This window comes from Bufo gargarizans, chromosome 7 (assembly GCF_014858855.1).
Source record: "Bufo gargarizans isolate SCDJY-AF-19 chromosome 7, ASM1485885v1, whole genome shotgun sequence".
In the NCBI taxonomy this organism is placed as follows: domain Eukaryota; kingdom Metazoa; phylum Chordata; class Amphibia; order Anura; family Bufonidae; genus Bufo; species Bufo gargarizans.
Genome location: NC_058086.1, coordinates 129,490,681 through 129,506,580, shown reverse-complemented (window position 1 = coordinate 129,506,580; position 15,900 = coordinate 129,490,681). Strand labels below are relative to the sequence as shown.

Genomic DNA, 15,900 nt, shown 5'->3' with positions numbered 1-15,900 from the left:
AGATGTGACTGGCTCTGTATCTGCTTTATCATGGGGTGGTACAGATGTGACTGGCTCAGTATATGCTATATTATGGGATGTACCGTGTGACTGGCTCTGTAACTGATTTATTATGGGGTGGTACAGATGTGAGTAGCTGTGTATCTGCTCTATTATTAGGTTGTGGTACAGATGTGAGTGGCTGTGTATGTGCTGTATTATGGGATGTACAATTGTGACTAGCTGTATTTCTGCTCTATTATGGAGGCACTGGCCGCCCATGATGGGGAGCTGCGGACGCTTATAACCCGTACACCATGGCTCCTCTCCTGTGATGACATTTCCTTCCTGCTGCCGGGCGTTTATTACTCGTTAACGCGGGTCACATGGTAGTGACGTCACTGACTTTCCTTCTCCCCGATAGGATGATCTCGAAGTTACCGAGTGAACTGTGCTGTGAACCGTCGTCCACGTCCGGACAGCAGAACCCGCAGCAGGTGACATGGGGATTTTACTGCCGTTCGTGCATCTGTGACTGTCAGGCTGCAGAGTGTGATTAGCGGCTTATTGTCCCAGCGCGGGCACCGTACATGAGTCTGACAGCGCTGCGGTACAGGAAATGTCGCCCAGTAATGTCTGCAGTGACTCCGCGCCTCACTGGTGATGCGGGCGGTGCTCAGTCCTGGGCTCTCCTCTGCTCACTGAGAAGTTCTGTCAGCAGAAGTAATTAGCACTGTCACCATGCTGTGGTATGGCCTGCACTTGCTGGTTACTGCACCCAGTGTTACTGCAACCAGGCCTAATTTTGAAAATATGCCATGTGTCACTTTATGTGGTGATAACTCTGGAACGCTTCTACTCTTCCAGGCCATTCTCAGATTGTTTTCACATACATCATGTTAACCCCTTAATGACCGGGCCAGTTTTCACCTTTTTGCCCAGGCCATTTTTTGCAAATCTGACGTGTCACTTTATGTGGTGATAACTTTAAAACGCTTCTACTTATCCAGGCCATTCTGAGATTGTTTTGTCGTCACATATTGTACTTCATGGCTTCATGGCAGTAAGAAAAATTGAGTAAAAAACAAATTCAAATTTTCCCCCAAATTTGGAAAATTTAGCAAATTTAAAAATTTCGCCATATGGTTTTTGGAGAGCAGATTTTTGCTGGAATGGTCTTTGGGCGCTATGTTGCATTTGAAGAGGCCCTGAGGTATCCCACAGTGACTTCTCTTTTTTTTTTTAATAAGAAAATGGTGCTTTAGGTCCAAACTAGGTACAAAAAGATTACAGGAGAATACCCCCCCCCCCCCCAATTTGCTACCCACTTTCTCCTGAATACAGTAACACCCCAATTGTGGTTGTAAACTGGTTATTTGGGGATACGCCAGGGCTCAGAAGGGAAGGAGCGGCATCTGGATTTTCTAACATGGAATTTTCTGTCATGGTTCTTAAGGTTTTAAGAACAATAAAGTTTTTTTATTTTTTGTTTAATGAGCTTTGTGAGGGCTTATTTTGTGTGAGACACCCCCGTTGTGGGGTACATTTGGCTTTCTGGTTGCTTTGTATCTCATTTTTGGGAGGTGTAGTCACAAAAAAGCTGGTGTCATTTTTCTATATTTTATTTTTATTTTTTGTGCACTATTCTCTTGATGGGGTAAATCATGTGATGTTTTTATAGATCCGGTCATTACGGATGCAACAATACCAAATATGTCTAGTTTTTTTTATTTTTAGGTTTTACACAATAAAAACATTTTTAGAAAAAAAATCATGTTTTTGTGTTGCCATATATTTTTTTATTTTTCTGGCTATAGTCTTGTGTGAGGGCTTGTTTTTTGCGGGACGAGGTGACGTTTTTATTGCTATCATTTTGGGGTACATACGACTTTTTGCGCCAGGCTCCTGGGCCCGGTAGCGACTGCTACCTCTGCACCCCCTATAGCTATACCTCTGGCTGAAGGTTGCTGAGCGCTATTGTAGGCCATCAATACTGATCATGGGGGTCTGAACTCTCGCACCAATCAGAACAGTGATGCCAAGGATGCTCCGTGTTTCTGCTAGTCATGCACCCTGATTTTTGGTCACACAGACAGAATGGAGGACATTTACTCATCGTTTTATGCCACTATACGGATGTAAAAAAGTCACGGATCGTGGCGCATGGCATATGTGTACAATAACTTGTGACTTTTTAAGCTTCTTGAAACTTTTCTTGAGCAACGTCCACCACGTCCTCACTCAAGTATGGCAGAGCGGATTAACCCCATAGATGCTGTGGGTGATTAGGCACCACGGCATCTAGGGGGTTAACAGGGCAGCAGAGTTTATGATCTAATCATAATCCTAGTATAACTCACTCCTCAAAAAGAGGGCGACATCTATTAGACTCATAATCTTATCCTATGCATTCAGCACAGTACTAAGATTTCCCTGTCACAGCGCCATCTATTGGAATTATATACTTGATCCTTAGGCTACTTTCACACTAGGGCTGCACGATATGGGAATTTTGTGCGATTGCGATTAGGCCCCTAAAAATTGCAATAACGATATGCTGATGCGATATTTTAAGGGAATTGTGCTAGAGGTCTATTTGCTTGGATTTTCAAGGCAAAAGCACACAGAAATTACTGATATTGCAGGAATGTAGTTATGCTTAACTCAAGAACTGAAATGCACAGTGTTTTTCAAAATAAAACATCTTTTACTAAATTAAATAACATATTTGCATTACTGCAAAAGTACAAAATACAAAACTTGCCATTTTCTTAATAGCGCTGCACAGAACAGATAAATAAAATAGAATAAATAGAAGAACATTCGTTCATTAAAATAACTACTTGCCTCCAGCCCCTCCCCGCACTGTAACTGATGTATCGCCGGCACGCGCTGTGCGGCATAGCGGCCGGCGATACATCCGTGTCAACCATCGCTTTATAAGACGCATTGCCATTTCCCCCCCACTTATGGGGGAAAAAAGTTTGTCCTATAAAGCAAAAAATATGGTAATATAATTGCAGGATTTTTAGGTCGGCCAATTGGCGATTGCGATATGGCGATTTATTGCGATTGCTTTGGCGATTTATATTGTGCAGGCCTATTTCACACTCACGTTTTGTGTGGATCAGTCATGGACGAATCCGTTCCGATAATACAACCTTCTGCATCCGTTCAGAACGGATCCATTTGTATTATCTGTAACATAGCCCAGATTGTGTCAGAGAAAACAGATCCGTCCTGGCACACAATGTAAGTCAATGTGGACGGATCCGTTTTCTCTGACACAATCTGGGCTATGTTACAGATAATACAAATGGATCTGATTTGAACGGATGCAGACGGTTGTATTATCTGAACGGATCCGTTTTGCTCAGTTTTGTCAAGCAGGCAGCGTTTTGGTGTCCGCCTCCAGAGCGGAATGGAGACTGATCGGAGGCAAACTGATGCATTCTGGGCGGGTCCTTTTTCATTCAGAATGCATTAGGGCAAAACTGATCAGTTTTGGACCGCTTGTGAGAGCCCATGTCCGATTTCACAAACGGAAAACCAAAATGCGAGTGTGAAAGCAGCCTTTAGCTGTTGGGATTGTGGAGAAGCACAGATCCCTCTAGTGGACATACAGAGTCACTGTTCAGTCAGGAATTAACTAACAGCATTTTGCATGCTGCCCACGCCCACTGCTGTTCATTTAACCCCTTAAGGACTCAGCCCTATTTCACCTTAAGGACTTGGCCATTTTTTGCAAATCTGACCAGTGTCACTTTAAGTGCTGATAACTTTTAAAACGCTTTGACTTACCCAGGCCGTTCTGAGATTGTTTTTTCGTCACATATTGTACTTCATGACAGTGCTAAAATTGGGTCAAAAAAGTTAATTTTTTTGCACAAAAAAACATATTTACCAAAAATTTTGAAAAATTTGCAAATTTCAAAGTTTCAGTTTCTCTACTTCTGTAATACATAGTAATACCCCCAAAAATTGTGATGACTTTACATTCCCCATATGTCTACTTCATGTTTGTAGCATTTTGGGAATGATATTTTATTTTTTGGGGATGTTACAAGGCTTATAAGTTTAGAAGCAAATCTTGAAATTTTTCAGAAATTTACAAAAAAACAATTTTTAGGGACCACTACAGCTCTGAAGTCACTTTGCGAGGCTTACATAATAGAAACCACCCAAAAATGACCCCATTCTATCAACTACACCCCTCAAGGTATTCAAAACTGATTTTACAAACTTCATTAACCCTTTAGGTGTTGCACAAGAGTTATTGGCAAATGGGGATGAAATTAGAGAATTTCATTTTTTTTGCCTAATTTTCCATTTTAACCCATTTTTTCCACCAACAAAGCAAGGGTTAACAGCCAAACAAGACTGTATCTTTATTGCCCTGACTCGTTTACAGAAACACCCCATATGTGGCCGTAAACTACTGTACGGGCACACGGCAGGGCGTAGAGGGAAAGGTGCGCCGTATGGTTTTTGGAAGCCAGATTTTGCTGGACTGTTTTTTTGACACCATGTCCCATTTGAAGCCCCCCTGATGCACCCCTAGAGTAGAAACTCCATAAAAGTGACCCCAGCTAAGAAACTACACCCCTCAAGGTATTCAAAACTGATTTTACAAACTTTGTTAACCCTTTAGGTGTTGCACAAGATTTAATGGAAAATAGAGATACAATTTCAAAATTTCACTTTTTTGGAAGATTTTTCCATTTTAATATTTTTTTTCCAATTACAAAGCAAGGGTTAACAGCCAAACAAAACTTATTATTTATGGCCCTGATTCTGTAGTTTACAGAAACACCCCATATTGTCGTAAACCGCTGTACGGGCACACGGCAGGGCGCAGATGGAAAGGAATTCCATACGGTTTTTGTAAGGCAGATTTTGCTGGACTGTTTTTTTTTGACACCATGTCCCATTTGAAGCCCCCCTGATGCACCCCCAGAGTATAAACTCCAAAAAAGAGACCCCATTTTAGAAACTACAGGATAGGGTGGCAGTTTTGTTGGTACTAGTTTAGGGTACATATGATTTTTGGTTGCTCTATATTACACTTTTTTGTGCGGCAAGGTAACAAGAAATAGATTTTTTGGCACGTTTTTTTTTGTTATTTACAACATTCATCTGACAGGTTAGATCATGTGGTAATTTTATAGAGCAGGTTGCCACGGACGTGGCGTACCTAATATGTATACAATTTTTTTTATTTATGTAAGTTTTACACAATGATTTCATTTTTAAAGCCCAAAAATTTTTTTAGTGTCTCCATAGTCTAAGAGCCATAGTTTTTTCAGTTTTTGGGCGATTATCTTAAGTAGGGTCTCATTTTTTGCGGGATGAGATGACGGTTTGGCACTATTTTGGGGTTCACATGACTTTTTGATCGCTTGCTATTACACTTTATTGTGACGTAAGATGACAAAAAATAGCTTTTTTTACACCGTTTGTATTTTTATTTTTTTACGGTGGTCATCTGAGGGGTTAGGTCATGTGATATTTTTATAGAGCCGGTCGATACGGACGCGGCGATACCTAATATGTATACTTTTTTATTTTTATTTAAGTTTTACACAATGATTTCATTTTTGAAACAAAAAAAATCATGTTTTAGTGTTTCCATAGTCTGAGAGCCATAGTTTTTTCAGTTTTTGGGCGATTATCTTGGGTAGGGTATGATTTTTGCGGGATGAGATGACGGTTTGATTGGTACTATTTTGGCATACATGCGACTTTTTTGATCACTTTTATTACCTTTTTTGGGAAGTAAAGTGGGCAAAATTTCAATTTCCTAATAGTTTTTTTTTTTTGCGGGGAAAATAACATGACCGTTTTATAGATCAGGTCATTACGGACGCGGCGATACCAAGCATGTGTAGGGAATTTTATTTTTTTCATTTTTAATCAGTGATAAATGTGTTTTTTTATTTTTACTTTTTTTTCACTTTTTTTTTTTACCCAGACCCACTTGGTTCTTGAAGATCCAGTGGGTCTGATGTCTGTATAATACAGTACAGTGCAATATATATTGTACAGTACTGTATTTTACTTACTTTGTCTGAACAGATCTCTGCCTTCAGCACAGATCTGTTCAGCACCATGGACAGCAGGACGCCTGAGACGGCGTCCTGTTGCCATGGGAACCTTCCCCCCCCCCGTCTGCTCAGTACTGGTCAGAACTTCACAGACGGGGAAGATTAAGGAGGGGGGCTCTCTGGGGGCTGTCTGGAAGCTCTCTCCCTCTCCATCGGGGGGCTGCAAAGGCACTGCAGCCCCCCGATGGGAGAGGGAGGGAGCTACTTCTTACTGTTAACTTTTTCCATACAGCGGTCCGTACGGACCGCTGTATGGAAAGGGTTAAAAGGCTGACATCGCATCACCGATGTCAGCCGTTTATACCAGGGTGCCACTCTACACCAACCCACTCCGCACCGCCCACAACTCCCCCCCCCTGCACCACCCACCGGCAAAAAATCATGCAGGGATGCAGGGGTGCAGGGGGGGGGGGGGTGTGTGTAAAATCTATGTTTGAGGGACACTAAAGTTTCTGATCCCTGCGGTTAGGGACCGCGGGGATCAGAAACTGCAAAAAGCGCAGCAAACCGCAGTTCTGAATTGACCTGCGGTTTGCGGCAATCGCCGATAGAGGTGGGTCACATGACCCCCCCCGGCGTTGTCACAGGATGCCGGCTGAATGATTTCAGCCGGCATCCCTTTCCCATTAACCCCTGTGGCGCCGGAATCTGCATTTAAAGAGGACCTTTCACCAGAATAAAACTTCTAAAGTAACTATACAGGCATGTAGAGCGGCACCCAGGGACCCCCCTGCACTTACTGTTATAACTGGGCGCCGCTCCGTTCTCCCGTTATTGCCTCCGGTATCTTCAGAGTTAGGCTCCACCCAGGGGAACCTGCCGTCGGCTCATTCTCCCATGCTGTAGCGCTGGCCAATCACAGCGCTCAGCTCATAGCCTGAGAGAGAAAAAAGCCTCTCGGGCTATGAGCTGAGCGCTGTGATTGGCCAGCGCTGCAGCATGGGAGAAGGAGGTGCCGGCAGGTTCTCCTGGGTGGAGCCTAACTCTGAAGATACCGGAGGCAATAACGGGAGAATGGAGCGGCGCCCAGTTATAACAGTAAGTGCAGGGGGGTCCCTGGGTGCCGCTCTACATGCCTGTATAGTTACTTTAGAAGTTTTATTCTGGTGAAAGGTCCTCTTTAAAGTTAGGACGTACCGGTACGCCCTGCGTCCTTAATGGGTTAAATAAATCTGAATGTTAGTACAACGTTAAAGGGGTTGTCTGGGTTTAGAGCTGAACCCGGACATATCCCCATTTTCACCCAGGCAGCCCCCCTGACAAGAGCATTGGAGCAGTTCATGCTCCGATGCTCTCCTTTGCCCTGCGCTAAATCGTGCAGGGCAAAGGCATTTTTTTGGAGTTCTGGTGACGAACTGGGCTCTCCATGGGGCTGCCATGTGGAGGCTTCCGCCCAGCAGTGAGCCCGGTGACATCACCAGCACTGATGGGCGGGCTTTAGTGCTGCCCTAGCCTGTAAAACGGATAGGGCAGCACTAAAGCCCGCCCATCAGAGCCGGTGAGGTCACCGAACACACTGCTGAACGGAAGCCTCCGCCCGGCAGTGTGTTATTGTAAATAAGAGGCCTTGTCCTGCACGATCCAGAGCAGGGTAAGGGAGAGCATTGGAGCATGAAATGCTCCGATGCTAACATCAGGGGGGCTGCCTGGTTGAAATGATGGGTATGTCTGGGGTCAGCTCTGAACCCGGACAACCCCTTTAAAATCAAAATAAAATGGGCTTTCTTTTTCATTTGACTTTTGGCTTGGAAAATGTCTGCAAGAGATGAAATTGAAATCTCAATCTACCATTTTCAGTTTCTACTAGGAGTTTTAATTTGATTTATGATTTTGACATGAAAAACCCACTATAGGAAGAGGAGAATGAATTGACAAAGTGGAAATTTAAAATGAAAAAGGCTATTTATTTTTGACACTTATTACTGGAGTTGGAGAAAGACACTGAAGTTGGAAAAGAAAATTCTAATGGAGGAATTGAATTTTCTTTTAAATTTTGGCATGCATTTTGCAGACACTAGATGAAATAAAAATTATATTTTTATTATAATTTTAGGTTTTTCAATTTAATTTTAACCCTTTCAGGCCTAGGCCATTTTTCATTTTGCGTTTTCGTTTTTCACTCTCCACCTTCCCATAATCCCAAATTTTTTATTTTCCCGTTCACATAGCCTTATGAAGGCTTTTTTGTTTTGAGGGACAAGTTGTACTTTCTAATGGCGCCATTTATGGATGCATACCATATAGTGGGAAGCGGAAAAAAAATTCTAAATGGGGTAGAATTGGGAAAAAACACAATTCAAATAAAGGTTTTTTTTATTTTTATTTTATTACACTGTTACTATTCTGTAAAATTGACCTGTTATCCTTATTCTCCAGGTCAGTACAGTTCCAATGATACCACAGTTGTATAATTTTTCTTGCGTTTTAATAATATTTTTTTTTTTAAACCTTTGAGGAAAAAAAACATTTTATAACCATATTCTGACACCTATAACTTTTTTGTAGTTATGTGTGAGGGCTAATTTTTTGCAGAACGATCTGTTCTTTTCAGTGATACCAATTTGAAGTGTGTGTGACATTTTTTTTGATCACTTTTTAAAAAAAAATTATTGGGTAGTTGAAGTGACACAAAATGGCAAATTGGCCATTTTAAATTTTTTTATTATCGCGCATGGAGATGCCCATGATGTAAATTTTTTTTTTACTGGTTAAGTATTTTTATTTTAAAGAAAGGGGGGTGATTTGAACTTTTATGTTTTAAAAAAAAATTAACTCTTTTTTTTGTTGACTTTTATTTAAGTCACCTTGGGTGACAATAACTGGCAATCATTAGATTGCCCAGTGTGTTCACTGATTGCTAAAAAAACCATCATTAAACACTTCATTTGGAATATAACAATACAATGCTGCCACCTAGTGGCCTGTATTGGAATATTCCTGAAATGGGCACCAAAGCTTGCTTGAGGCTTTAGTGTATTTCAGCGAAGTAACAGGGGAGATCTCGGGGAGATCTCAGCCGGGGAATTCTGTTACTGGAGCAGAAGTGGAAGTGTGCCACTTCCGCTTCCGGACTGTGCATATGCCGTGGTCATAGCAGAAACCTGGCGGCTATGTTTAAAGACCAGCCCGATATACATGTACATCTTTGGTCGTGAAAGGGTTAATTTTGGCAGGTTTTACCTCCCATAGTATCTCACCTTGTATCCAGGCTAGATTCAGCCCAACAGGGTCCTAGAGCCTCCTTTTAGTTGTACAGTTTTCTCCAATAAACTTCTCCCTTCACTCTAATATTGAAATCACTTACATATATCATCATTACATTCACACATAGAATGTTTAATATAATCCCAACAACGAGTGTATTATGACTGGAGTGTTTACCGTGCTGTACTCACAGCATCATCAATCAGATGAGCATTGGTCGATCTTGGAGATGAGTCTATCACACGGAGCATATTTCCCGGCTTAAACATGCTCATGTGAAATTAGCCTTAGGCCTCATGCACACGACCGTTTTTTTTAAGGTCCGCAAAAACGGGGTCCGTAGATCCGTGACCGTTTTTTGGTTTTGGTGTCCGCCTGGCCATGCGGAGCCAAACGGATCCGTCCTGAATTACAATGCAAGTCAATGGGGACGGATCCGTTTGACGTCGACACAATATGGTGCAATTGCAAACGGATCCGTCCCCATTGACTTTCAATGTAAAGTCAGGAGTCCCTTTTATACCATCGGATCGGAGTTTTCTCCAATCCGATGGTATATTTTAACTTGAAGGGTCACCATCACCATGGGAACACCTCTATGTTAGAATATACCATCGGATTTGAGTTACATCGTGAAAACTCATATCCGACAGTATATTCTAACAGAGAGGCGTTCCCATGGTGATGGGGACGCTTCTAGTTAGAATATACTATGAACTGTGTACATGACTGCCCCCTGCTGCCTGGCAGCACCCGATCTCTTACAGGGGGCGGTGATCCGCACAATTAACCCCTCAGGTGCCACAGTGGCACAATTAACCTCTCAGGTCAGACCCCCCTCCCTCCCCAGTTTGAATATCATTAGTGGTTTGAGTTTCAATGATATAACAACAATAGAGGGAGGGAGGGGGGGCGCACACTGTGCCACCAATGATATAAATACAATAGAGGGAGGGAGGGGGGGGCCGCACACTGTGCCACCAATGATATCAATACAATAGAGGGGGGGGGGCGCACACTGGCCACCAATGATATAAATACAATAGAGGGAGGGAGGGGGGGCCGCAATGGCCACCAATGAAATTGAAACTGGGGAGGGAGGGGGGGTCTGCCCCCTGCTGCCTGGCATCCCCGGATCTTTTATAGGGGGCTATGATACACACAATTAACCCCTTCAGGTGCGGCACCTGAGGGGTTAATTGTACGGATCATAGCCCCTCGTAAGAGATCAGGTGCTGCCAGGCAGCAGGGGGCAGTCATGTACACAGTTCGTAGTATATTCTAAATAGAAGCGTCCCCATCACTATGGGAACGCCTCTGTGTTAGAATATACTGTCAGATCTGAGTTTTCACGTTTCTCTGAAAAAGCTGTATACAGACGGATCTGCGGATCAGTCTGTGCTAAAGTAGCCTACGGATCACGGACGTGGATGGCAATCTTGTGTGCCTCCGTCTTTTTTCACGGACCCTTTGACTTGAATGGGTCCGTGAACCGTTGTCCGTCATATTTTTTTTGACGGACAGGATACACGGATCACGGAGGCGGATGACAAACGGTGCATTTTCCAAGTTTTCTACGGACCCATTGAAAGTCAATGGATCCACAGAAAATCACGGAAAACGGAACAACGGCCACGGGTGCACACAACGGTCGTGTGCATGAGGCCTACTGTAGATTTATTTTTACATATTTGAGCCTGGATTTATAACTGGAAAACAATTCTGACTCCTAGGAGAAACAGTGAGGTCTCCCTTTATCAGGATGTGTACCCAGGAGGCTGTCAATCACAGTTTGTAGGCGGGGTAATCAGGACTATGTAATGTATCTGCTGTGGATTTTCCGCAGCATATCTGGTGAAAATGTTCACCAAATTGTTTGGATTTTGCTGAAGATTTCACCCTGTACATTGCAAAGGGTGAAATCCGTGGCAGGTGTCCACAACATAAATGGACATGCTGTGAATTTAAAATCGGCACCTCATGCTGCTGCTGTAAATGCTACGCATTGTCCGCATGTGGTTCCATTGTGTAAAATCCATGATACATGTGGCTGTACCCATCGTTTTCTGTGGGATCGTCCACATACATCCGGAGCATCACTTATGACACCAGATGTCAAATAGCACAGGACTGAAAATTGCACTGAAGTGCAGTACACCAATATATGGTGTGTCTGGCTCCTGGCCTGAGCACAACTTATATGTGAAGCCGGCCTAATGAAAAGGGGTTTTCTGGGGACATTTGATAATTAGCAGGGAATTTGCGACAATAACAAAGGAAGTTGGAAAGCCAGCCACAGTAATCCCAACCCCATGGCTGCCGGACTGCAACAGAGACCGGTGGTGGCGGAGTGTCCAGGTGACCAACGCTCCGTCTGTTATTTCGGCACATCACATAGAAAATGTTGGCATTTTGGAGAATAACACTGTTTTATCTTTCTACAGTAAGAGCAGATTTTCTAATTTTAATTTTTTTTTTTGTAGGCCTGTAAAATGTACCTGTTCCTGCTTCTATCCCTGTGTGTGACGCTTTGCTGTGGACACTATGACGCTGAAGACTGGACTGATCCTACAGACATGTTTAATTACGATGCAGCTACTGGCAAAATGATCAAACTGAAGGTGAAAACCTTTTATAACTGCTTTTGATTTGTCTATGGAATATGGGTGGGCAGTTCTGGGAAGTCGAATGGAATAGAGATTTTACTTGCCATCATTATCCCACTCTCCCCATAAATAGTCTGTATTTGGTGACCATAGTAAAAAATGTAATACAAACAGAATGCATTTGGTTTTGTCTCCTAGAGGTTGTCCTACCGTTAAATATAAAATTCATAAAAAGTGAATAATATTTACTGTATAATTGCTGTTTAACCCCTTCAGGACCCTGCAATTTTTCACCTTAAAGGGGTTCTGTAGTTTGTTTTAACTGATGAGCTATCCTCTGGATAGATCATCAGCATCTGATCGGCGGGGACTCCGACACCCGGGACCCCCGCAGATCAGCTGTTTGACAAGGAAGCGGCGCTATAGCGGCGACGCTGCCTTCTCTCTGTTTACCACTGGCCCAGTGACGTCACAACTAGTATCAACTAGTGTGGGCGGGGCTAAGCTCTGTTCACTTGAATGGATGGAGGACAGTTGTAAAATTTTTCAAATAAAACTACATTTCTATATACATTTTTCTCTAAATTTATTGTTCTACATGTCTTTGATTAAAAAAAAAATGCAATAAGTGTATATTTATTGGTTTGCGCAAAAGTTATAGCATTTACAAACTATGGTACAAAAATGTGAATTTCTGAATTTTGAAGCAGCTTTGACTTTCTGAGCACCTTCCATGTTTCCTGAGGTTCTACAATGCCCAGACAGTAGAAACACCCCACAAATGACCCCATTTCAGAAAGTAGACACCCTAAGGTATTCGCTGATGGGCATAGTGAGTTCATGGAAGTTTTTATTTTTTGTCACAAGTTAGTGTAAAATGATGATTTTTTTTGTTTTTTGAAATCCATATGTGTAAAAAATGCCCTGTGAAATCGTAAAGATACTCTTTAGAATTTGGGCACCTTTGCCCACCTAGGCTGCAAAAAAGTGTCACACATGTGGTATCGCAGTACTCAGGAGAAGTAGGGCAATGTGTTTTGGGGTGTCTTTTTACATATAACTGTGCTGGGTGAGAGAAATATCTCTAAAATGACAACTTTGTATAAAAAAATGTGAAAAGTTGACTTTTAGAGAGATATTTCTCTCACCCAGCATGGGTATATGTAAAAATACACCCCCAAACACATTGCCCAACTTCTCCTGAGTATGGCGATACCACCTGTGTGACACTTTTTTGCAGCCTAGGGGCGCAAAGGGGAACAAATTCCTTTTAGGAGGGCATTTTTAGACATTTGGATTCCAGACTTCTTCTCGCGCTTTAGGGCCCCTAAAATGCCAGGGCAGTATAAATACCCCACATGTGACCCCATTTTTGGAAAGAAGACACCCTAAGGTATTTCGTGATGGGCATAGTGAGTTCATGAAAGTTTTCATTTTTTATCACAAGTTAGTGGAATATGAGACTTTGTAAGAAAAAACAAAAAACAAAATCCAAAACATAATTTTCCGCTAACTTGTGACAAAAAATAAAAGCTTCTATGAACTCACTATGCCCATCAGCGAATGCCTTAGGGTGTTTTCTTTGCAAAATGGGGTCATCTGTGGGGTGTTTGTACTGCCCTGGCATTTGAGGTTCTCCGCAATCATTACATGTATGGCCAGCATTAGGAGTTTCTGCTATTCTCCTTATATTGAGCATACGGGTAATGAGATTTTTTTTTTTTCGGTTCAGCCTCTGGGCTGAAAGAAAAAATGAATGGCACAGATTTCTTCATTCGCATCGATCAATGTGGATGAAAAAATCTCTGCCCAAAAAAAAAAGGAGGGGAAAGGCGTCTGCCAGGACATAGGAGTTCCGCCCAACATCCATACCCACTCAGCTCGTATGCCCTGGCAAACCCGATTTCTCCATTCACATCAATTGATGTGGATGAATAAATCATTGCCGGTTTTTTGTTCTTTTTTTTTTTTTTTTATATACAAAGTGTTTGCCAAAGCATATGAACACCGCCCGTCAGCTCATAAGCCTCGGCAAACATCTTTTTTTTACTGCAGAGGAGAAATCTCGTCTTGCAGCGCCGCATACACCGACTTTTGTGTAATCTGACAGCAGCGCAATGCTTCTGTCAGAGTGCACATCAGTGCTGCAGCTGGTTCATCGGGTGGTCCACCTAGAAGGTAAAAAAACCAAAACAATAAAGAAAACACCAGGCCGCAACGCAATTAATTTATTAACATGAACTTTATAATAACATTTGAACAGAACATTAACTTTTATCAACTTTTTTGAACTTTTGGAACGGAACATTAACTTCTTTGCTTACCGGTGATTTTTTTTTTTGTTTTGCTTTTTTTTAACCTTTTTTTAGGACAAACCTCTCCTTTCCCATGGGACAATGTGCAAAGCGCAAATCGCCCAGAGATGTGGCGAAGTACATTATGCACTTTGTCCCAGGTGAAAGGAGAGGTTTGCAGCAGCTCTGTGTGAAAGGGCCCTAAGAGCCCTGTGTGCCTGTCCTGTGAGATGCAATCCCTATGCTAATAGTGTACCTGTGTGTGGTACTTCCGGAAACACTCCCCTAAGCATAGGGCAGGGTGGTCAGGGCAGTCAGGACAGAAATAGCGGGTGTCACGCCTTATTCCACTCCTGCTACAGACACAACATCTTTTTCGGGGTGGCGCTTGGGTTGAGGTACCAGAAACGACATTGGGAAATGTCGCTCGTGTAGACGGCTCACTACACTAGTGGATGGGGCCACGGAACCTCCTGGATACAGGAGGTTCTCTATGATCTCTTCCTGAAATTTGAGGAAGGATCCAGTTCTCCCAGCCTTACTGTAGAGAACAAAGCTATTGTACATAGCCAATTGAATTAAATATACAGACACCTTCTTATACCAGCGTCTGGTTCTGCAGGACACTAAATAAGGAGCCAACATCTGGTCATTGAAGTCCACCCCTCCCATGAGCAAATTATAGTCGTGGACCGAGAGGGGTTTTTCAATGACACTGGTTGTTCGTTCAATTTATATTGTCGTGTCTGCGTGAATGAAGGAGAGCATGTAAACGTCATGCTTGTCTCTCCATTTCACCGCAAGCAGTTCTTCGTTACACAAGGCAGCCCTCTCCCCCCTTGCAAGACGGGTGGTAGGTCGCGCGGTGCCACAGCAGCCAATCTGTTCTAAAAACCAATGCCTGAAGAGGGGCACACTTGTGTAAAAATTGTCCACATAAAGATGGTACCCCTTGCCAAATAAGGATGACACCAAGTCCCAGACTGTCATCCCACTGCTCCCCAGGTAGTCAGGGCAACCGACTGGCTCCAGGGTCTGATCTTTACCCTCATAGACACAAAATTTGTGCGTATAGCCTGTGGCCCTTACAAAGAGCTTTACAATTTGACCCCATCCCGGGCGCGCTTGCTTGGGATGTATTGTTTGAAGCCAAGGTGCCCAGTAAAATGTATAAGGGACTCGTCTATGCAGATGTTTTGCTCAGGGGTATAGAAATCTGCAAATTTGGTGTTAAAGTGGTCTATGAGGGGCTGAACTTTGTGGAGCCGGTCAAAAGCTGGGTGGCCTCTGGGACGAGAGATGCTATTGTCACAAGTGCAGGAAACACAGGATGGTCTCAAATTGTGTCCTGGACATAGCAGCAGAGAACATGGGCATGTGATGAATTGGGTTTGTGGACCAATATGACCGCAAGTCATGCTATTTGGTTAGGCCCATGTTGAGGAGAAGGCCCAGAAAAGTTTTAATTTCGGAAACTTGGACGGGTTTCCACCGGAAAGACTGGGCATAAAAGCTTCCCGGGTTGGCGGCTATAAATTGAGTGGCATACCGATTTGTTTCTGCCACGACTAAGTCCAAGAGCTCCGCAGTCAAGAACAGCTCAAAAAACATCAGTGCCGATCCGATCTGAGCTGTCTCAACCCGAACTCCAGACTGGGAGGTGAAAGAGGGAACTATTGGTGCGACTGAAGTTGGGGGCTGCCAATCAGGGTT

General features: G+C 43.1%; 1 protein-coding gene across 3 annotated transcripts in view; it reads left to right on the top strand.

The window, feature by feature from the left end:
• Positions 1–398: 398 nt before the first annotated feature.
• CLCC1 (chloride channel CLIC like 1) overlaps positions 399–15,900 on the top strand; it is a 145,992-nt gene continuing 130,490 nt past the window's right edge. For all 3 annotated transcript variants that reach the window (XM_044301875.1, XM_044301874.1, XM_044301873.1), the window contains exons 1-2: positions 399–476; positions 11,771–11,908. In XM_044301875.1, coding sequence (XP_044157810.1) covers positions 405–476; positions 11,771–11,908 — 210 coding nt within the window. In that variant the 5' untranslated portion in view covers positions 399–404. The remainder of the gene's footprint in view (positions 477–11,770; positions 11,909–15,900) is intronic.